General features: G+C 46.2%; 1 protein-coding gene across 1 annotated transcript in view; it reads left to right on the forward strand.

Annotated features, from left to right (window-relative positions):
• Nucleotides 1-23,703, forward strand: part of DVL1 (dishevelled segment polarity protein 1) — a 37,187-nt gene that overhangs the window by 10,522 nt on the left and 2,962 nt on the right. The window contains exons 3-12 of the mRNA XM_050982735.1: nucleotides 4,778-5,058; nucleotides 10,624-10,717; nucleotides 11,633-11,702; nucleotides 12,302-12,441; nucleotides 12,731-12,807; nucleotides 13,396-13,463; nucleotides 15,108-15,257; nucleotides 18,157-18,288; nucleotides 19,412-19,579; nucleotides 22,177-22,383. Of these exons, the coding sequence (XP_050838692.1) occupies nucleotides 4,778-5,058; nucleotides 10,624-10,717; nucleotides 11,633-11,702; nucleotides 12,302-12,441; nucleotides 12,731-12,807; nucleotides 13,396-13,463; nucleotides 15,108-15,257; nucleotides 18,157-18,288; nucleotides 19,412-19,579; nucleotides 22,177-22,383 (1,387 nt within the window). The remainder of the gene's footprint in view (nucleotides 1-4,777; nucleotides 5,059-10,623; nucleotides 10,718-11,632; nucleotides 11,703-12,301; nucleotides 12,442-12,730; nucleotides 12,808-13,395; nucleotides 13,464-15,107; nucleotides 15,258-18,156; nucleotides 18,289-19,411; nucleotides 19,580-22,176; nucleotides 22,384-23,703) is intronic.

The raw sequence follows: 23,703 nt of genomic DNA on the forward strand, positions 1-23,703 counted from the left end.
TCATCCTGCCCTCCTCTTCCTCACAGCTCCTCCTGCCCTCCTCTTCCTCACAGCTCATCCTGCCCTCCTCTTCCTCACAGCCCATCCTGCCCTCCTCTTCCTCAGCTCATCCTGCCCTCCTCTTCCTCACAGCTTATCCTGCCCTCCTCATCCATCCTCACAGCCCATCCTGCCCTCCTCATCTTCCTCACAGCTCCTCCTGCCCTCCTCCTGCCCTCCTCCTCCACCTCCTCCTCCTCCTCCCCCCCAAGAACTCCTGGCTGCATTCCTGCCAGCTTTCAGGGACTCTTCATTATTATTTTAATGCAATAATTCCCTCATTGCTCTGAAGTTCTTTGAAGCTCAGTGTTTTTCCCAGCAACACTCCCGAGCGAAGTGGCAGAGAGGCTGTTTTGGCCAGTGTGCAGAGCTCTGTGTAGCACGAGAAGATGAGGAGCTTGGCTGTTGTTTTCTCAGGGTTTGGATCAGCTGTGGTGTTTTCTGCTGCTGGAACAGAGGCTCTGAAGGTCTTTTTTTGTACCTAAATGCACCCAGAGTGCACCTATAAAATGCACAGCTCCATCTCTTGTCTGTACATCAAAGGAAGCTTGGGTTTTTCATTCATTGCCAGACAAGAATTGCCAGGCTTAATTAAGAATTAATAGGTGCCACCCATTGTGTAAAAATGGGGCAGAATTTGGAATGCTTGGGCCCAAGAAATGCCATCACAGCCTTTACTCACAGCTCCACCCACCAGAGCATTGCCTCCAGTTAGAAATCAGATTTATCCTGGGGGATTGGGCTCATTTAACACTTTCAGAGTGTCAGTGGTGAGGAGGGGATGGAAATCCCTCAGGGGGAGGAGCAGGGAGCTGATCCTGGCTGCAGATTCATTGAATCCAGTCAGAACCCCAGAAATCAGATTTATCCTGAAGGATTGGGCTCATTTAACCCTTGCCACTGATGAGGAAGGGGAGGTAACCCCTCAGGGGGAGGAGCAGGGAGCTGATCCTGGCTGCAGAGCCCTTTGAATCCAGTCAGAACCCCAGAAATCAGATTTATCCTGAAGGATTGTGCTCATTTAACCCTTCCACAGATGAGGAGGGGATGGAAACCCCTCAGGAGGAGGAGCAGGGAGCTGATCCTGGCTGCAGATTCCTTGAATCCAGTCAGAACCCCAGAAATCAGATTTATCCTGAAGGATTGTGCTCATTTAACCCTTCGACAGATGAGGAGGGGATGGAAACCCCTCAGAAGGAGGAGCAGGGAGCTGATCCTGGCTGCAGAGCCCTTTGAATCCAGTCAGAACCCCAGAAATCAGATTTATCCTGGGGGATTGGGCTCATTTAACCCTTCGACAGATGAGGAGGGGATGGAAACCCCTCAGGAGAGACGGACTCCTGGCTGCAGATCCCTTGATCCATCAGAACCCAAAATCAGATTTATCCTGAAGGATTGTGCTCATTTAACCCTTCGACAGATGAGGAGGGGATGGAAACCCCTCAGGAGGAGGAGCAGGGAGCTGTCTGTGCATGATCCTGACTGGGATTCCTTTGGGAACTGACAGAGTCAAAATCCTCTCACAGTGTTGATTAAAAACTTGCTGCAGGAAGAATGTGGAAAGGAGAGTTGTTTTAAGCATTAAATCAACTTTGATTTTTGATCAATTGTTTGAGCACTGGAGTGGTCTGAAACCAATTCCTGCATTTCCCTTGAGAAGGAAATGGGATTAAATTTCCTCCTTTTACCAAAGTCCTGGCAAGAACCTGTCCCAAACATTTCTGTTCTCTGAATTTAGCCTGCAGCAGGTGAGTTCTGTCAGTGTGCACAGAGCAGGGGCAGCTGCTTTAGAAGGCATTATTTAATGTTCTGTGGCCATAACAATATTTCATTTAGCAGCAACAACACCCAGTGCAAGAACAACACCAGGAGTGTGTTGTTCCAGTGGAAAGCAAATCTGAAATGAGCTCTGTGTCCTGAATTGCCAAAAGAAGTGAAAAGACGTGAAATACCCAAATTGTGGGTATTTTATAATATTATGATTAATATATGATATATTGATATATATTTATTATATTATATTGATATTATATATATTATATTATATGTATATATTATATTATATTATATTATATTATATTCTATATTATTATATTTATATTATATTATATATTATTATATAATAATCATTATTATTATTATATTTATAATACCCAAATTCTGGGAAGGATTTTCAGGCCTTTTCATAACAATGATCACAAGATTGCTCTTGTCTGGATGGAAAATGGGGGAGCAGCCCTAGGAGAAGGGGGACAAGGATGGGGAAAGGGCTGTGAGAGCTGGATCCAGCTGTTCCAGCAGCTGTGTGCTGGGAAAATCCTGCTGTCCCTGCAGGGAGCAGGAGAGGCAGTGAGAGTGTTTGATGTGCTCCTGCAGGGACTCGTTTGGGTAATGCCCAAATGACAGGGAGCTGCTGGAGCTCTGTGTTACTCACAGCTTTGTGCCACGGGATTTATTCCAGTGGCACAGGAACAGCTCACCCAGCTGGACAGCTTGGAAGGGTTTGGCACAAAGAATCACCCACCCTGGCAAAGAGGATTTCTTCCCTCAAGGGAAGGGAGTTCTTGTTCCACCAGAAAGCAGGGGCAGGGTGTTGCAGCCTTCATTTCAAAGAGGTCAAGTGAGAAAAGGTGTCAAGGAGCCATTTGGGAGCAGAGAAAAACACTGAGCTGGAGCCTGAGCAGGTCAAACAGGCTGAGCCCAGAGCACTGGAATTGAGAGTGAAGGTTGGGAAAACCCCAGCATTAACAAAGATTTTTTTTCTGTGCTTCTCTCCGTTTTAATTTACAAAAATTGCTTCCTGATTTTACTGGGAAACGTTGCCAGCTTTGAGTGTGGGCTTGAAGTGCAAGAAGATCCTTGTAGAGGTTTGGTTTGGAGTTGGGGTGGTGGAGAATTCCCCGGGTTCTCCAGTGGCAGTGAGCAGTGTGGTGCCTGGGTGGGGTGTTCAGCACAGCTGGATGTTTCCCCATGGGGTTGGGGTGTCCATCTCTGCTCCCACACACCCTTAGGATGGTTCTTGCACACTCAAAGGATGAGTCTGGACTCTGGGTTTTTTCGGTTTTCAGAATTGTTTATTGTTTCTTATCTACAAAGTCCCTTCTCTGCCCGACCTGGATCTGACCAGCAGGGCAGCCAAAGGCACTCTGACCACCCCCAAGGCGGGCACAGCTTTTATAACAAAAACTACAAATATCAGATTTACCTTTTATCCCCAATACCTGTCACCCTCGTCACCCAGTGCACCCTCACCCCAGACCAATCCCCAAGTGCCAACACCACAGCAGATGGATGACAAGGAGAAGAAAGAAGAGCCCTTGTGACACGCCCTGATTGCTCCATCTTGTCTCCACAACCCCCCTGTACCCAAACCCCAAAATCTGGGATTTACCCTATAATTGTGTCTTCCCTTCACCATTCACACCCGAGTGATTCCCACAGGTTCCATCTCCTCATACACTGCTGGCACATCCCTGATGGATCAAAATCCATCCACCAAGTGCTTCTGGCAACATTCCAAGGCTCCCGAGCCCCCCAAGGGTTCTCTGGGTAGCTCTGGACATCAGGAGGGATGGGCTGAGCTCCCACATTTCCCTTCATGGCTGCAGGATTGCTCACCCCACAAAAGCTGTTCCTGCTGAATTTCTGCTGGGCAATCCCACACACACAGTGATAAATATTGATTGCAGCTGGAAGGTGTGGGACACAACTGGGTGATCTGACAGCGTTTTCACACCTCTTCCCATTGAAAATGCAGAAGGATTTGGGGGTTCCCTAAGCTCTTCCACCCATTTCCCTTCAATTGTATTCCTGTTTTAAGTGCACAGACAGTGCCTCTCCATCTGTGCTTGTGCATTCTCTGATTTTAAACAATCCCCACACTGATGGTGGCTCGAGGAATGTAATAAATCTCCTTTCTTGGAGCTGTGTGGCACTGCAGATACAAACACCAAGAAAACCTCGAGGAAAACTGATGTGGAAAATAAAAAACCCCAAGGTGTCAGAGCTCCCGCTTTTCAAGCCATAAAAGTTCTCATTGCTTTGGGAGGCTGACAAAGTTCTAATGAAGTGAAAGTGGAGTGAGGATCTTAATTAGGGTGGTGGGAGGTGTGCTGGGGACCCCTGGCTGGGAGGAACAAAGCTGCCATGTCAGTTTGCTGAGGAGGAGTGGGGAAGGGGACAGTGGAAGCTCTAATTAGCGAGGTAATTAAGGGACAAGAGGGTTTTTTTTGGGTGTTGAGGAATGTTTTATAGCTGCTGCTGGGTTTCTGACGAGTCTGCAGATGCCAAGTGTGACGCTGAGGTTTCAACAGCCACTTTGCAGTGGGGTGAATTTAACCCTTGAGCAGCCAGGGAGGAATGCCTGTGCTGGAGAGCCCCTCCTGTGGGCAGACTCACAGATCCCAAATGTTTGGGAAGAGCAGCAGCTGCAGATTTCCCCTGGCTGCTGCAATGTGAGGAGTTTTCACTGCAGTTTGTGACTGCAGGAGGGCTGGGACTGCAAAATTGAGCCTGACTGGGGTGGAGGGACTGGGGCTGTGTCAGGATCCAAAAAACTTCTTCAGTCCCAAGGCAAGTCAGGGCACAGGATGTGCCCATAAGGCAGGATTTCTGATTATAAAATGCTTTTCATACCCTCTGAGAATGGAGTCTCTGTCACCTTTGTCTGTCCCCAAGACCCCTTCGGTGACATTTCTTTATCCTTTTTCTTTCTTGCTTTCTGTGTCAACCTTGGTAGGAAATTCTTTCAGGGAATAAACACAACTCCTCTTCTCAAACTTCTCTGTGGCTCACAGAATTCACTGTAAACCCTCTCCCACACCTCCTGCTGTGGTGCCACAACCCCCTGGGCTGTAACCCTCCTCTCTTGTGCCCTGCAGCCCCCAGGATCAACGGGCACCCCAAGCTGGAGCGGCACCGGGAGCACCCCCCTGGCTACGACAGCTCCTCCACCATGCTGAGCAGCGAGCTGGAGTCCAGCAGCTTCATCGACTCTGAGGATGATGACAACACCAGCAGGTACAGCCCTGCCAGGGCCACAGCTCTGGGCACCTTCCTGGCCTCCTCTCATCTCTCTTTTTTTTTTTTTTTTTTTTTTTTTTTGGGGGGTTTTTTTGTGGGTTTTTTTTAGATTTTCTTTTCATTTCCTTTCTGATTTTGATGCCTTGTGAAGGTTGAGCTAGAACAGAGCTAAAGAATAAAGCAGGGATTGATGGAAAGTTTCTCCTCAATGGAGCCACCTTGGGCAGCACCAGAGCCCAGCCAGGGCTGCACCCAAGATGGACCCAAAATTAACCAAAATGGTCACAAAATGAACCCAAGATGAACCAAAATGGTCCCAAAATGAACCCAAGATGAACCAAAGTGGACCCAAAATGGTCCCAAGATGAACCAAAATGGACCCAAGATGAACCCAAGATGAACCAAAATGGTCCCAAGATGAACCAAAATGGTCCCAAAATGAACCAAGATGAACCAAAATGGTCCCAAGACGAACCCAAATGGTCCCAAAAATGGATGATTGCTCCCAAAATGATCAGCTCTGCTCCATTTGCCCCTTGCAGTCTCTGTCCCATCCCAGCTCCAGCCCAGGCAGTCCCAGCCTTGTTTTTCTCTCTCCAGCCCACGGGGTTTGTGCTCCTGGGCTGAGATTTGGATCATTTGTCCTTGGTGCCCAGCTGGAGCAGGAATTGTTTTGTGTCCCTGCTCTGTGCCCAGAGCTCACCATCCCATAATATGAACCCAGACCCACCCTAAAGCAGCTCAGAGTGTGAAAAACAGAAAATCCAAACCTGAGGGATCAGTTTGAGCCCAGGCTGTTCATCAGAGCCATCCCTGTGTGCAATCCCTGCTCACTTTGGGGTCCAGGCTCTGCACCCAATGGATAAATCCGTGAGTTACATCTCTAATCTATATCTAAAGATATTTTTGTTTTTCTTGTAGAAGTTTTTATCTCTGTTATTGGGTCCAAACCACTGCTCCAGCTGAAAGCAAAGCTCTGCTCCTCTCCTTTCATAGCAGCCATGGCCACATTGCCAGATCAAAGCACTCTGCCTGCCTATTTATAAAGCAGGGGTGTGAATATTAAACCAAAATACTGTCAGCAGAGGTTCCTAATAAGAGTGCACTTCACACACTCAATTATAGAGGAATTCCTGGGTAATTGCACAGTCTGAGACCCATGAGCAGGTCAGGAATCATCAAAGTTACTGCAGCTGCAGAGGCAGCCTGGGCTGCCATTTATTTGTGGCTTCTTCATTATTTCTTTCTTTTTGTGTAGGCAGAGTGTGGGAATTATTCCCTAATTGATAAATACCTCTCATTTCAAGACATCTTTGTTATATCTATTTCTATTTTTCTTTAAGAAGTCTTTAAGCCAATACATTTCATGGATTTGAAGTACTTATTTACATGGATGTAAAACCAATCTCAAGTATTTTCCTTCCTTTTCCTGGCCACATTCTCTGGAATATTCTTCATTTTCCTGGCCACTGGCTGTAGAACTGTTGTTCATCCCAGTGAACTCTGAAAATCCAGCATGGATTTGTTAGAGGACAGCAGGGTGACAGATCTCTGGTGGGTCACAGGGAACTGCAGCTAAAACAAATAAGGCAGAACATGGTAATTTTAATAAAACTGTGGGATTTTTAATAAAAACAGCAAAAAGCAACTGCTCCTGCAGATCCTGAACCCCTGCTGTGCTTACACCCATGATCAGCTTTTGGATCTTGGTGGATCTCTTGGTTCTTGCAGTTGGTCAGGGTTTAAAGACTTCACAATTCTGATTAAAGGCTGAGAGTTTCCAAAGGGTAATTAAAATTCACATTGGAGATTTAGGCCTGAATTAATTTCAAGAACTTATTCTGCACTCCCAGTGAAGTGCAGGGTTGGAATAAGATGAGTTTAAGGTCCCTTCCATCCCAAACCATTCAAAATGAGCTATAAAAAATCACCTTTCAGGGTATTTACCTGCATGGAGGGTTGGTCCTTAGCCCTGAGTGCACCCTGAGCCTTCCCAGAGCCTTCAGGGCTTTGAGCCCTCCCCCAAAACCTGCAGCCCACAACAACACCACCACCAAAACCCTGCAGTGATTTGTGTTTCTTGTAAATAAATGAATAATTTCCATGGCAGCAGTGCAGTGGGGCAGGATCAGCTCAGGGAGGCCACATGAGAGCAGACCCAGCGAAATCCTGCTGGATGAATAAATTAATAATAAAACTTCCTGAGTCTGACCTGAGAAGAAAGAGATTCTTGGAAGCTGCTGCTCCTGCCTTTCCCTCTGGAGATTGGGCAGGAGTTTTTGGCACAGGAGGAGCTGCCAGGCCAGCTAGTCAGGAAGAACCAGTGCAGGAATGCTCCAAGGTATGCTGTTGTGTTCCAGGGATGATGTTCTCAGGCACGGGAGACTTGCTGCTGGCAGGGAGAAGTTTTCTGTAGAGGCAAATCAGGCAAAGAGCAAATGGAGAAGGTTCCAGAGCTGCTGGAGGCACCAGCCTGGGGACAGAGGAGGGGTCTGAGGGGTGAGTTTGGTTCCTGAGGGACACATCAGTGTGGGGACAGAGGGGACAGTTTGGTTCCTGAGGGACACATCAGTGTGGGGACAGAGGGGACAGTTTGGTTCCTGAGGGACACATCAGTGTGGGGACAGAGGGGACAGTTTGGTCTCTGATGGATACACCAGCCTGGGGACAGAGGGATCAGTTTGGTTCCTGAGGGACACATCAGTGTGGGGACAGAGGGGACAGTTTGGTCCCTGCTGGACACATCCCCTGGGGACAGAGGGGACAGTTTGATCCCCTGGGGACAGAGGGGACAGTTTGGTTCCTGAGGGACCCCTTGGGGACAGAGGGGTCAGTTTGGTCCCTTGGGGACAGAGGGGTCAGTTTGGTCCCCTGGGGACAGAGGGGTGGCCTTGGCTCCTGGCCTCTGGTGGGTTCTGGTGCAGGAGCTGCCAGGGAGGAGGCACAGAGGCAGGAAATCAGGGAGGGGATGTTGCTGTCCTGGAAGGGAAGAGCTCTGGGAGCTGAGGATGCTTCTCTGCTCTCTTTGGGTTTGGCTGAATGGAGCAGTGGAGCAGAGCTGGGTAATTCCCACCAAGGAATTCTGTTCCTTTCACTTAAAGAACAATGTCATGGTTTGGTGAATTAACCTGCTCACAGACATTCCAGGACACTGCAGAGTGACAGTGGGAGCACAAGCTTTTATTTCCTTTTTATTCCAAGTGTTTGACAAATTTATTAACAAATTTTTTAACAATTTTTTTAACAAATTGGACATTTCTGTTGTTTGCAGGTAGGATTTTGAGCACTGGTTGATGTAGGCAACTTCACAGTAAAAGCTTTTTTTCTGTCTTCTCTAAAGTGAAGGTTTAACAAATCTGACATCTGTGGCTCTGGGATTATTCTCAGAAATTGCTGCTCTCAGTTCAATGCAACTAAAGGAATTCACTGCCAAAAAAATTGTTTATTTCTCATTTAAGGAATTACCATAATTTCTTTTTAAGCCATGTGGATAAGCTTTCCTTAACAAATGTGGCCTTTTTCCCCTGTCCTTTGGGAATTGTAGAATGGAGAAAAAATTATTATTATTATTATTATTATTATTATTATTATTATTATTATTATTATTATTATTATTATTATTATTATTATTATTATTATTACTACAGTATTTTTAAAATCTCTTCTGTGGTATTTATTGGCATTTGTGCAGTCAGGGTTTTGAGCAGTAGCTGGTGCAGGAAATTAATTGGCAGTGATAATTCCAGATTTGTTTTTCATCTTTGCACTTTATTTGTCTCAAAAGCTCAAATTTACCATCTTGTCTTGCTCATCAGATTGTAATAATAACAACTTTTTCCCCAGTATTTCTGGAGATGCTTCAGAGAGCCAAATATTTCTCATGAGAGGAGGTTTGAGCTGCTTTTAGCATCCAGATGCTCCCAGAATATTCAGGATTGAGCAAGGATGCATTGAGGCTGTGGATTGGGCAGAAATCACAAGGGGAGATGATGGAATTTGCCACAGCTCCATGAAAATAGGTGTCAAATTGTTCCTGCAGTGCCTTCTGCTCAGCCTTGTGCAGCTGCTGTCATTTCACTCTTCATTTCTCCCTGAAATGTTTTGTGTCCCCCTAAACCAAACCTGAGCTTTTCTCAGGAGCTGCTTCTCATCCTTCCACGCTAACACCGACAGAATGGCAGAAATACAACAAGAACAACTTCACTCCTCAGATGTTATCACAGCAGCTCAGAGATTGGCCCAGAAAGTCTGGATTTGCTGGTTTGATTTGGGAGAAAAATGCACTTGTAGGGAGCAGGCAGCTCCACTGAGGGTGAGTGCCTTGGCTCCCCTCAGATTCTCCTAAATTGGGAAGTTTGAGCTGAATCCTCTGGTGACGGAGGAGGAGGAGGAGATGGAAGAGGAAGCAGGAAGGGGCAGAATATTGACAGCAAAATGGAAGAGGAGGTTTTGTGCCAACCTTTGAATATTGAACAAGCCCCGTTTTGGGAGCCCTGGCTTTGACACCTCCTTATTTTTCCTGTCCCAACCTCAGGTCCTGTGTGAGCTGTTTTACCAACCAGAAATGATCACTTTTTACATCTTTTAATTTTTATAAAATCCCACCTCTTGCTCTTCCCTGGGAGGGGAAGGAGGAGTGTGTAAGGTTAACATGCCTGAAATAGTTGTGTGAGCTCCAGGGAATGTCAGGAGATTCACACCCTCTGAGCAGCTCCAGGGCTGATACTCGATAAAAATATTTCAGACCAGAGGGGTTTCCTGGGGACAATTCCTTTTTGGAATTGCTGGCATCAAGTTTTGGAGGTTTTGTCACATTCCTGCACGTGGCTGGAACATGGAAGGCAGGGATGTGGAAATTGGGAGGAAAAACCTGGCACTGCTTGTTTTGTGTTGTACAAGGTTGGAATTTTTAATCTTGGTTAATGATGGAGCATTGCTTTGTCTTTTTGGGGTTTTTTTTTGCCCCAAACGGCAAAAAAAATTTTTTTTATTCTTACATATTAAATAGAGGAAAGATGTCTCTCTGGTGTTATAATGGTGTCTTTATAATCTGGGCTTTGTTCCAGGCTCCTGAAATTAATTTGGGCAAATCCATTTCTGTCTCATTCTGTTCTCTGTAAAGGGAGGATGATTAATGCTCCAAACTCTTAAAGACCTTAAAGATTTATATGTAAAGTGTGGCACATTTAAGCTCTACAGGTTTGGAGAGTCTGGAAAAAAACAGTGAAATAAAACTTAACAGAATGTGTGAAGGTAAATCATATTCACCGTCCCACTGTTACCAATTTCTGTTTGATTTCTTTAAATTCAAGCCTTGAATTCTTGGTAACAGTGGAAGGAAATACAGCACCATGGCAGGACTCACAAAAATGAGCATTGTGGGTTGCATTCAGACCTGCTCCCAGAAGAAAACAAGTTCTAAATTATATAATAATTAAATTATTCCTCTGATCCCTGCTGTCCTGCAGCTGGAATCTCCTCCTGGGCTGTCTGAGTGATTTCCCTGTGCTGCTGCAGGTGGCAGAGCCTGCCAGGGGTGACATTTGCTCTCCTTGCCCTCAGGTTGAGCAGCTCCACGGAGCAGAGCACCTCGTCCCGCCTCATCCGCAAGCACAAGCGCCGGAGGAGGAAACAGAGGATGAGGCAGATCGACAGGGTAAGGCTGGCACCAGCAGCAGCCAGGCAGCTGAACTGCCATTCTTGACTCAGGAAGGGATGCAGGACAGGTCTGGGCCTGTTGAATTCACTGGGAAGGCTCCAGGCTGGGCTCAATCTCTGCATTTGATGTTCTGCGGCTCCCAAGTGAAGTTTTCACCTCTCCCTTTCTCCTCTCACTGAGCAGTGATCCCTTTTCTTGTCTTTCCCAAGACCAGTCTCTGCAGGAGAAGCTCCATTAGGATGTGGGGAGGGCTGTGAGGTACCCTGAGACCTGCTGGGAGGAGAAATCCGAGCTCACAGGAATTCCCAAATCTTTGCCCCTCCCCGTGCCAGTCCTTGGCAGCAGGATGGGGGTGACCCCACAGACACTGAAATATCTGTTTTATTCTCCCATAAATCTCCGTCTCCACACATTAAAGAATGACCTCACACACATTTGATCACAGGATGGTGCTTTAGAAGGTCTTTGCTAAGCACCTTTGTGTTTAATTTTGGAGGCAGGGCAGTGTCTCTCCCCTCCCCTGCTGCTGGATCATGTGCTGTTCACTCCTCCCTTTAGGGAGGAGCTGTGGCTGCAATAATTCACACTGCACTGGGCACTTTGGGATCCAAATGTTTGCCTGCCAGTCACAGCCAGGAAGCAGAAATAATTCCAGGGGAAGTTCAGCTGAGAAACCTCAGTGCAGGAACGTGCTCTGGTTGTTTTGTGATCAGACCTTTGGAGAAAGTGCAGACTCTGCTCAGATTTCTTTCCTTAAAGTTTCTAAGTGAGGCTTAATTTTGAGGAAGCCTCAGTTATTTCTGTCTGCCTTTCAACTGGAAACCTCTTAATCAATTCCTGATGAGTTAATCCTCAGCAGTTCTTACTCTGAGCCATTTAAAACCTTGAGACTTTTCCTGTTGTGTTTTGCAGTCGTCCTCGTTCAGCAGCATCACTGACTCCACCATGTCCCTAAACATCATCACTGTCACACTCAACATGGGTAAGAGGACAAGCCACGTTTTTTATGATGAATTTTGAGTGGTAGAGATGTATTTTGTATTTCTCTGGATTTCTAACCCAGAGCTGGGCCATTTTCACCAGCAGATCAGTGTTCCTTCCAGGGAAGGAGCTGGAACTGCAGGCTGTGGAGTTAATGGTGAGGGATTGGGGTAGAAGGGCACTGGAGGTTTGCATTTCTGCTGCTGCTGCGTTTCATTTGTCAGCGAGGCAGAAATGTACAGAGCTGCCAGCAAATTCAGCACCTTTCAGCAGCACCAAACCCTTCCTGCCTCTCTGACATGTGGAACAAACATTGCCTAATGTGATCAGAGCTAATTTCCAGGTGTGGACAAGTCTTTTCAGTGCTCTTCCTCTTGCTGGGTTTGTTTTTAAAAGTAACATTGTCTTGGATGAAAAAATCCTGTCTTTAGCAGCCTTTCCCTGAAGGTGCCAGGCAAATATTCATCATTAGAGATCATTGCAAGTCAAACCTTGCCCCGCTGATGTGCTGAGACATTTCAAAGCTGAAACACCTTTGAAACATCACTTCCTCTGCTTTTTTTTTTCCCCTTCCCCACCCTCCCCTTTGTGTCCATGTAGAAAAGTACAACTTCCTGGGAATCAGCATTGTGGGGCAGAGCAATGACCGGGGCGATGGTGGCATCTACATCGGCTCCATCATGAAGGGAGGAGCGGTGGCGGCGGACGGGCGCATCGAGCCAGGGGACATGCTGCTACAGGTGGGTCCCTGTCCCCAAATCCTGCTGCTCTGCTCTGCCATCCCACCAGCCCCACGGGCTGGAGTCACCAGGGAACAGAATTTATTTATCCTCAGAGAAATGTGGCCCAAAGATGGCTGAAATCGGTGATTCGCTGAGAAACGACGCCTCAAAGGAATGGAAGTGGTGACCATTAATGGTGGGATGGAAGTGGTGACCAGGCAGATAAACTGGGGCATTAATGAAGTAATTAAAGCACCTTTCACTTTCCTGCTGCAAAGGCTGACCTCTGCTCTCTGCCCTGTTTCAGGTGAACGATGTCAATTTTGAGAACATGAGCAATGACGACGCCGTTCGGGTTCTGCGGGAAATCGTCTCCAAACCAGGGTGAGCACAGCACAAAACCCCTTCCTGTTTATCCTCCTCGTGCAGCTCTTGGGGCTGGGAAAACCTCAGAGAAATCAACATTCTGATATCCATCAGCAAAACTGATCTCAGCTGTGAATTTAGTGTAAATGATGAATAGGTGAGGTTGGTCCTGGCCAAAACCAACACAAACTGAGGAGGTGCCTGCTTTCAGCAGGGCTCTTTGTTTTTGTGATGAGCATTTTAATATCTCCAGAGCTGATCATCCAACAGATTTCACCACCAGCTGTCATCTGTGCAAAACCAGGAACCTCCTCCTGATGTGCTTCATACTGAAAATATGATAAAGCTTCTCAAAACCATTCACACTGAAAATATGACAAAGCTTCTCAAAACCATTCACACTGAAAATATTACAAAGCTTCTGAAAACCATTCACACTGAAAATATTATAAAGCTTCTCAAAACCATTCACACTGAAAATATTACAAAGTTCATTCTCTTGACAACTGCTGGATAGGAATAAATTTGTTTCAAATAGTTCTTGTAGCGTTTCCAGCTCTGTTGGAAATGTAAGACTCATCCCTAACTTGTTTTCTTCCTTCCTAGACCCATCAGCCTAACAGTAGCCAAATGCTGGGACCCCACTCCCAGGAGTTATTTCACCATCCCCAGGGGTGAGTACACATTTGAGCTCTTGGCTGGGTTCCTGGGAAGCCCCCAAAATCTGGAATATTTTCACCTATTTTGGCATCTAACAGATTCTACCCATTCAGTTCTTTTATTTGTTTACTTCTGTATTGGGAGCCTTCGAGGTACTTTCTCTGAAATTCCACTGCCCATTAAATTCCTGGGAGTTTTTCTCTTGGTTCACATCTTTGCATCAAGCTCCTGAACTTTTGGGAGGTGATCTTAACCTTTCAGTTCATAAAAGATTTGGAAATAATTATGCCAAGTGTTAAAAATCCTCATTTTCTCACCGTGAACCTTTAGAGAGAACTGAGTGTTTTGAAGATGTGAGGGAAGCTGTAAGATCCGTGTCTAGTGCAACCCAACAGGAGGCAGCAGAAACACGTGAAAAAAATGAAAATTATCTTATTTTCAGTAGCAGTGAAAGATCTCTGCTCATCTAACAAACACAGCTGCCTCCTGCTGGTGAGGGCTGTGCTGGTGGTGCTGGAACCAGTTTGTTCCCAGTCCACAGATGGTGACAGTGACAGTGAAGATGGGGTGGAATAAATGCAACCAGAGAAACAACAAAAGAACAAGAGAAAACCCCTCAGATCTTTCAAAATTTTGGTCTTTTCTCCAAGTTTGACCCCATTTTCTGTGCTGTTTGTCTGGTGCAGACTACAGGACCTCACTCTGTTGAAACCCCTAGTAAAACCAGTATAACCAAAAGAAAACCCCTCAGATCTTTTAAAATCTTGGTGTTTCCTGCATTTCTGACCCTGTTTGCTGTCCCTTTGTGGTGGTACAGTCTGTGGGACCTCAGTCATGTGAAACCGCAAGAAAAGCAGAGAAACCACAAGAAAACATTATCAAACCCCTGGGATCTCTCAAAATCTTGGTGTTTGCTGCATTTCTGACCCCGTTTTCTGGGCCTTTGTGTTGGTGCCGACTGTGGCACCTCACCCACACGAACCCCTCAGAAAGCCAGAGAAACCACAAGAAAACCAGAGAAACCACAAGAAAACCAGAAAAACCACAAGAAAACACAATAAAACCCCTCAGTTCTCTCAAAACCTTGGTGTTTCCTGAAAATCTTGAGCCTGTTTTCTGTCCCCTTAGTGGTGGTGCCGACTGTGGCACCTCACCCACACGAACCCCTCAGAAAGCCAGAGAAACCACAAGAAAACCAGAGAAACCACAAGAAAACCAGAAAAACCACAAGAAAACCAGAGAAACCACAAGAAAACACAATTAAACCCCTCAGCTCTCTCAAAATCTTGGTGTTTCCTGAAAATCTTGAGCCTGTTTTCTGTCCCCTTAGTGGTGGTGCCGACTGTGGCACCTCACCCACACGAACGCCTCAGAAAACCAGAGAAACCACAAGAAAAGCAGAGAAACCACAAGAAAACACGCTCAAACCCCTCAGCTCTCTCAAAATCTTGGTGTTTGCTGCATTTCTGACCCCGTTTTCTGGGCCTTTGTGGTGGTGCCGACTGTGGCACCTCACCCACACGAACCCCTCAGAAAACCAGAGAAACCACAAGAAAGCCAGAGAAACCACAAGTAAACACGCTCAAACCCCTCAGCTCTCTCAAAACCTCGGCATTCCCTCCGTTTCTGACCCATTCCCTGTACCTTTTTCCTCGCAGCTGAGCCGGTGCGGCCGATCGACCCCGCGGCGTGGATCTCTCATACCACGGCCATGACGGGAGCGTACCCCCGTTACGGTATGAGCCCCTCCATGAGCATCACCACATCTACCAGCTCCTCACTAACAAGCTCAATTCCCGAGTCGGAAAGTAAGTCACCCCCTGGCCAGCCCAGGGCAGGGGGCTGCTCGGGGCCACCAGGGCCCGGCCACGGGCACGGTGACGGCGGCGGCGCCAGCCAGGCCTCGAGCGGCTGCTCGCGCTTGGGGAAGGCAGGAAAGCTTTTGGCCAAGGTTGGAGGTGGATGTGGAGGTGTTTGGTCAGGGTTTTGTCTCAGGGACAAGTGGTTGCTGGTGGATTTTAATGCTAGGGTCAGGTTTTTCCACTCCAGGTGAGCATTTGGTTGGTTTTTATTAAATTTCAACAATAACGTCAATGTTTCACTTGGGAAATCCTTCCCTGATATTCACATGGCCTTCCTTTTATACTTTTTAATAATTTTATTATCCCACATGAAATTAGGGTTGGATTTCAACCTTTTTCCTGGTTTGGCAGTCTGAAAGAGCCACATCCATGAAACAGGAGGTTGGATTTTAAAGATAAATTCAGGTTTATCCACTCAGGTGGATGGGAGAGCTCCCTTCTTGCATTTAGTTGATTTTTAATAAGTTTCAACAACAACATATTTGTTTCACATGGGAAATCCTTCCCTGATATTCACATGGCCTTCCTTTAATTTTTAATAATTTTTTGTTCTTTTTTATATTCCTAGATTTTACTGAGCAAGCCAAAGCCAAATTTAACATCCCACATGAAATTAGGGTTGGATTTCAACCTTTTTCCTGGTTTGGCCTATCCATGAAACAGGAGGTTGAATTTTAAAGATAAATTCAGCTTTATCCACTCAGGTGGATGGGAGAGCTCCCTTCTTACATTTAGTTGGTTTTTAATAAGTTTCAACAACAACATTTGTGTTTCACATGGGAAATCCTTCCCTGATATTCACATGGCCTTCTTTTATAAATGGGAGCATTTCAGATGCATCTCAGAATTTGTACAGCAGCCAGAACTTTAAAAATACCAATTTTCTGTACAAATACAGATCTCAGGTCTCCAAGAAAATACAATTTATTGCTCCCCAATATTATTTTGTTGGTGTATATTTTTTTTCCCCCCCAGACATGTTGCTTTTTGCCACTAACCAAACTAACTTGAAGCAAAAGCAAAGTTTTAGGGTTGATTTGAGGTTTGTAAGTGTTGAAGCTGCATGCAGAGCTGGTCTGGGATGTTTTCATGCATTTTTTTTTGGGCAGTGCATGTATGGAAAGAAACATTTTCAGTTTTCATTGTTTCACTCTTGCTGTACCTTTTTTAATCCAAAATTTTGGGTGGCTGGAAAAGGACAAAAGTGCTTTTGGAAGGTGGGTGATGTGGGAACAGGGAGGGGAGGGTCCTGGAATTGCTGCTGGAGAAGGGTCTGGGCTACAAACAGAGAGAAAAATGAATTTTCTAGGGCTGGAAGATGGGACAGGAAGGAGGATTTGACAAATTCAACCTCAACCTTGTTCTGGTTTTATTGTGAAAATTGCTCAGGAATGTGGGAAACCTCTGGGGATGCAGTTCTGTGCTGGTGGGAACTGGGAAGGGCTGGGGAGGGATTTGGGAGGGTTTTTTCCAAGTGTTCCACAAAAAAAAACTGAGGGCAGAGCAATCCTGGGAGGAGTGGATTGTGGGGGGAGCCTGGGAAGGGTTGTGTGAGGAAATCCCTGATTTCTTCTGAGGAGGGAAGATTTCTTTGATTTAATTCTCCCCAGGAATGTCCAGAACTTTAATTAAAAAGCTGAACAAGGACTGACCACGGTCCCCCCATGGGGATGGGGCTGGGAGCAGGGAACCCCCAAAGAACAAACCCCAAAAACTCCCCCAGAGTTCCTGGGAGTTGCAGTGGGAAATGAGGGATCCCAAACCCCCCCGGGTTTCCTTCCCTGCCAGGCTGGGGGCACTCAGCATTTCTGTCCCTGAGCTGGGGCCTTCAGCCCAAAATCTGAACAATTGCTACAAATGCTGGGATGCACTCTGTGGATTTGGGAACCTTTGGGTCTTTATTTTGTTTTGGTTTGTTTTATTTTTTATTTTATTTTATTTATTTAAAAATTTATTTTATTTTTATATTTTATTTATATTTATTTATATTTTATTTACATATATTTATTTATATTTAATTTTTATTTTATTTTGATTTTAATTTAATTTGGTTTTCTTTTTATTGTTTTGTATTTTATTTCATTTTATTTTTTATTTTATTATTTTTATTGTATTTTACTGTATTCAATTTTATTATATTTTATATTCTATTTTATTTTTTATTTTATTATTTTATTGTATTTTGTATTTAATTTAATTTTTTTTATTGTTTTGTATTTTATTGCATTTATTTTATTTCATTTTATTTTTATTTTATTACTTTAATTGTATGTTACTGTATTCATTTAATTATATTTTATATTTTATTTTATTTTTTTTATTATATTATTTTAATTTATTTTAATTTAAGTTATTTGCTTTTATTTTTATTTTATTGTATTGTATGGCATTTATTTTATTTCATTTTATTATTTGAATTTAATTAAATTTTACTTTTATTTTCATTTTAATTTTATTGTTTTTATTTTATTCCAATTTTATTGTATTTAATTATTTTATTTTATTTCATTTCATTTAATTTCATTTTATTTTATTTCATTTTTTTATTTTATTTTATTTATTTTGTTTTATTTTATTTTATTTTATTTCATTTCATTTTTTTATTTTATTTTATTTATTTTGTTTTATTTTATTTTATTTTATTTCATTTTATTTTATTTTATTTCATTTTATTTTATTTTATTTCATTTTATTTCATTTCATTTCATTTCATTTTATTTCAATATTTGCTGTAATTTTTTGCCTCTGTTGGTAAAGCTGTATTTTGATTTCAGCCCAGCTGGGAGCGGAGCGGTTCCCCCAGGCTGGGCTGATGTCACACAGCCCCTGGGCTCTGTCCTTTCAGAGCTGGAGGAGTCTCCCCTGACTGTCAAGAGTGACATGGCCACCATTGTCAAGGTCATGCAGCTGCCAGACTCAGGCCTGGAGATCCGGGACAGGATGTGGTTAAAGATCACCATCGCCAACGCCGTCATAGGTGGGCACGGCCCCGGGGGCACTTCTGGGACAGGGAAACACCTTGAGTCACCTTGGGGTTTGTGTCTGAGCTCTCACGTTCCATTTATGGCCAGGAAGTCACTCTTGTGTCCAGGATGGGGTTAAAGATCACCATCGCCAACACCGTCATAGGTGGGCACGGCCCCAGGGGGCTTGGGGAGCCAGGGACTTCATGGGACAGGGAAACACCTTGAGTCACCTTGGGGTTTGTGTGTGGGACCTCACGTTCCATTTATGGCCAGGAGATCACTCTTGTGTCCAGGATGGGGTTAAAGATCACCATCGCCAACGCCGTCATAGGTGGGCACGGCCCCGGGGGCACTTCTGGGACAGGGAAACACCTTGAGTCACCTTGGGGTTTGTGTCAGGGACCTCACGTTCCATTTATGGCCAGGAAGTCACTCTTGTGTCCAGCTAGGGGTTCAGCTGGCACAGATTGGCTCAGATCATCCCATTGTGGGTTCAGCTGGCACAGATTGGCCCAGATAATCCCATTTTAGGTGTTCAGCTGGCACAGTTTGGCTGAGATAATTCCATTTTAGGTTTAGCTGGCACAATTTGGGTGAGATAATCCCCTTGTAGATGTTCACCTGGCCCAGTTTGGCACAGATAATCCCATTTCAGATGTCCAGCTGGCCCAGTTTGGCACAGATAATCCCATTTTAGATGTCCAGCTGGCCCAGTTTGGCTCAGATAACCCCATTTCAGATGTTCACCTGGCCCAGTTTGGCACAGATAATCCCATTTCAGATATCCAGCTGGCCCAGTTTGGCACAGATAATCCCATTTCAGATGTCCAGCTGTCCCAGTTTGGCTCAGATAACCCCATTTCAGATGTCCAGCTGTCCCAGTGTGGCTCAGATGACCCCATTTCAGATGTCCAGCTGGCCCAGTTTGGCTCAGATAACCCCATTTCAGATGTCCAGCTGTCCCAGTATGGCTCAGATAACCCCATTTCAGATGTCCAGCTGTCCCAGTATGGCTCAGATAACCCCATTTCAGTGTCCAGCTGTCCCAGTATGGCTCAGATAACCCCATTTCAGTGTCCAGCTGTCCCAGTGTGGCTCAGATGACCCTGTCTCCCCTTGCTGTCCCCGTTGCAGGAGCAGATGTGGTGGACTGGCTTTACACACACGTGGAAGGCTTCAAGGACCGGCGGGAGGCGCGGAAGTACGCCAGCTCCATGCTGAAACACGGCTACCTCAGGCACACTGTGAACAAAATCACCTTCTCCGAGCAGTGCTACTACGTCTTCGGGGACCTCTGTGGCAGTGAGTGCCCCTGGGAGGGACAGGGCTGTCCCCAGTGTGTCCTCACAGGAGGGGTTGCATCAGGGTGGCAGAGCTCTGGAGATGACAGGGGAGGTGGCGTCTCTCTGGAGATATTCCAAACCCTGCAGGACAGGGCTGTGTCACCTGCAGGACATGGCTGTGTCACCTGCAGGACATTGCTGTGTCACCTGCAGGACAGGGCTGTGTCACCTGCAGGACAGGGCTGTGTCACCTGCAGGACATGGCTGTGTCACCTGCAGGACATGGCTGTGTCACCTGCAGGACAGGGCTGTGTCACCTGCAGGACATTGCTGTGTCATCTGCAGGACACGTCTGTGTCACCTGCAGGACAGGGCTGTGTCACCTGCAGGACATTGCTGTGTCACCTGCAGGACAGGGCTGTGTCACCTGCAGGACAGGGCTGTGTCACCTGCTCCAGCAGGACATTGCTGTGTCACCTGCAGGACAGGGCTGTGTCACCTGCAGGACACATTGCTGTGTCACCTGCAGGACATGGCTGTGTCACCTGCAGGACAGGGCTGTGTCACCTGCAGGACATGGCTGTGTCACCTGCTCCAGCAGGACAGTTCTGTGTCACCTGCTTCAGCAGGACATGTCTGTGTCACCTGCAGGACACATTGCTGTGTCACCTGCAGGACATGTCTGTGTCACCTGCTCCAGCAGGGCACATTGCTGTGTCACCTGCTCCAGGGGGATCTCCAGAGGTCCCTTCCAACCCTGCCTCTCCTGGGGTGTCCCAGCACAGGGGACATCACCCTGAAATTGTGTGACAAGTGGCTGGTGCTCCCTGGTGGCACAGAGAGCTCCTGGAGGAGGATGAACCCATCAGGCCCAGGGTTCATTTCTGGGGGTGCCATTTTGGATTTTCTGTTTTCCACATTCTGAGCTGTTTTAGGGTGGGTCTGGGTTCATATTATGGGATGGTGAGCTCTGGGCACAGAGCAGGGAGACAAAACAATTCCTGCTCCAGCTGGGCACCAAGGACAAATGATCCAAATCTCAGCCCAGGAGCACAAACCCCGTGGGCTGGAGAGAGAAAAACAAGGCTGGGACTGCCTGGGCTGTTATGAGTTAATTATGAATTAATTATGAATTATGAATAATTGGACAATGAACTCCAAGATGCAAATGGAGCAAAACTTGTAAAATGACAGAGCCTGTGAGCAGTCGTTCATCCTGGGACCATTTTGGTTCTTCCTGGGTTCATTTTGGGGCCATTTTGGGACCATTTTGGTTCATTTTGGGTTCGTTTTGGGACCATTTTGGTTCATTTTAGGACCATTTTGGTTGATCCCAGGTTCATTTTGGGACCATTTTGGTTCATCCTGAGATCATTTTGGGTCCATTTTGGTTGATCCCGGGTTCATTTTGGGACCATTTTGGTTCATTTTGGGTTCATTTTGGGACCATTTTGGTGATCCCGGTTCATTTTAGGGCCACTTTGGTTGATCTTGGGACCATTTGGGTCCATTTTGGTTCATCTTGGGTTCATTTTGGGACCATTTTGGTTCATTTTGGGTTCATTTTGGGACCATTTTGGTTGATCCCGGGTTCATTTTAGGGCCACTTTGGTTGATCTTGGGACCATTTTGGGTCCATTTGGGTTCACCCTGGCTGCAGCCCTGGCTGGGCTCTTGTGCTGCCCGAGGTGGATCCTTTCAGCAGATCCTTTCCATCAGTCCCTGCTTTATTCTGGAACTCTGCCCAGTCCCTGTTCCAGGCCAGCCCTCACATTCCCTGCTCTCAGTCCCACCCAATTTCCCACCTGGCACAGGGGATGTCCCCACCCTGTCCTCACCCTTTTCTCCCCTCTCACTTCTGGGTGAGAATCCTGATTCCAGGGCATTCCTAAACCTCAAACACCTCCATAAACAAACTCCCAGTGATATTTCACCTGCTGGCTGAGAATCCTGATTCCAGGGTGTTCCTACACCTCAAACACCTCCATAAACAAACTCCCAGTGATATTTCACCTGCTGGCTGAGAATCCTGATTCCAGGGTGTTCCTAAACCTCAAACACCTCCATAAACAAACTCCCAGTGATATTTCACCTGCTGGCTGAGAAACTTTCTCCCTTTTTTCCTTCCCCAGATCTGGCTGCACTGAGAAACTTTCCCCCTTTTTTCCTTCCCCAGATCTGGCTGCACTGAGAAACCTTCTCCCTTTTTTCCTTCCCCAGATCTGGCTGCACTGAGAAACCTTCTCCCTTTTTTCCTTCCCCAGATCTGGCTGCACTGAGAAACCTTCTCCCTTTTTTCCTTCCCCAGATCTGGCTGCACTGAGAAACCTTCTCCCTTTTTTCCTTCCCCAGATCTGGCTGCACTGAGAAATCTTCCCCCTTTTTTCCTTTCCCAGATCTGGCTGCACTGAGAAACTTTCTCCCTTTTTTCCTTCCCCAGATCTGGCTGCACTGAGAAACTTTCTCCCTTTTTTCCTTCCCCAGATCTGGCTGCACTGAGAAACTTTCTCCCTTTTTTCCTTCCCCAGATCTGGCTGCACTGAGAAACTTTCTCCCTTTTTTCCTTCCCCAGATCTGGCTGCACTGAGAAACTTTCTCCCTTTTTTCCTTCCCCAGATCTGGCTGCACTGAACCTCAACAACGGTTCCAGCGGCGCCTCGGACCAGGACACGCTGGCACCCCTGCCCCACCCTGCTGCCCCCTGGCCCTTGGGCCAAGGCTATCCCTACCAGTACCCTCTGCCCCCTCCTTGTTTCCCACCAGCCTACCAAGAGCCAGGCTTCAGCTATGGCAGTGGCAGTGCAGGCAGCCAGCAGAGTGAAGGTAAGCTGGCACACCAGGGTTTCAGTGCCACAGCTCTCTCATTGTGCCCCCACCATCTGCTTGAGGCCCCTCAGCGCTGCTTGCCTCGTGGTTTTTGCTCCCTGCATGGATTTTGTGCAATGAATCTGAGATTTTTGTGGCTCTGGAGGGAGTGGGTTTGGCTTTCAGCTCTGGTTGTGGGGAGTGCCAGGTTTAACCCAGGCAGGGATTGGCAGCAGTGGGGTGGTGGTGCTGGGAATCAGGGATTTCTGGGCTGCTGGGACTGGTTTAGGAGCAAGGTGCTCTTGGCTGTCAGGTCAGGGCTCAGCACAAAAGGAAAATCACTGGGTTTGTGTTTGTGAGGGGGAGGAGGCCAGCCAGGGCTTCCCAGGGAGGAGAGCCTCTGCTGGCACGTGTGACAGGGACAGGAGGAGAATTCTGCATGCCTTCAACACCTGCCCTCCTCCTTTTCTGACCCAGGTTCATTTTTAACCTTAGTAAATTCAATCATGTCACTTTTTTTTTGCCTGTACAGATAATATTTTTCAATTTATTTTTTTTTAAATCACTCCCAGAGTGAGTTTTGCTTTTGGAAATGCTGCCAGTAAAGAAGGGCTGAGGATTCCTTGTGTTTTCCAGTGACCATCCAATAAATTGGATGTCACTTATCCCTGTTCCCCACAGATTTTACAGAATGGCACAAAAGGGTTAAATAACAGGGGATTTCAGCCCAGCTGCATGTCACCTTTTCCCAAAATAAGAAAGATCCATGAGGAATCTCCCAGAGGTTTAGAACTGGAAACTGATTGCCCTGGACAGAACACTGTAGGAATTCTGTAGGAATTCTCTCCCTGCTGCTGGAATAGGAGAGGAAAGGTGGCACTCCCCAAAAAGTGCCAGGGTGTTCAGCTCTGAAAGGTTTCCACCCTTTTCCTGGTGGAAACCAATTTCTGTGCTGTTTCTTGCTTTGTAACTGTTATTCCCTTGTTTTGTCCTGAGCAAGCATTAGACTGAAGGATTCCTAGAGGAATGGCTGACTCTAGGGGATTGGTAAGCCTCAAATTCCTCCATGATGAATTCACAGCATGATCATTTCTAGATTCTCGTCACCCAAATGTTTTAGCTGTATTTTGGTTGGTTTTAATTTTTTTATTTTTTTATTTAATTTGAAATTTTATTTTTATTTTTTAACTGTCTTGGACCTGTCTCAGTGCCCAGTGGTGTGACATTGGCATCTCAACCTGTGGGATTGTGCTGCAGCAGCTCAGAGGGGAGGGAATCAGGTGGGAAAACGCCATCCCCAGGAAAGAAAACAGTCCAGATTTATTTATTTATGGTAAA

Source organism: Serinus canaria, chromosome 21, assembly GCF_022539315.1.
Source record: "Serinus canaria isolate serCan28SL12 chromosome 21, serCan2020, whole genome shotgun sequence".
NCBI lineage: Eukaryota > Metazoa > Chordata > Aves > Passeriformes > Fringillidae > Serinus > Serinus canaria.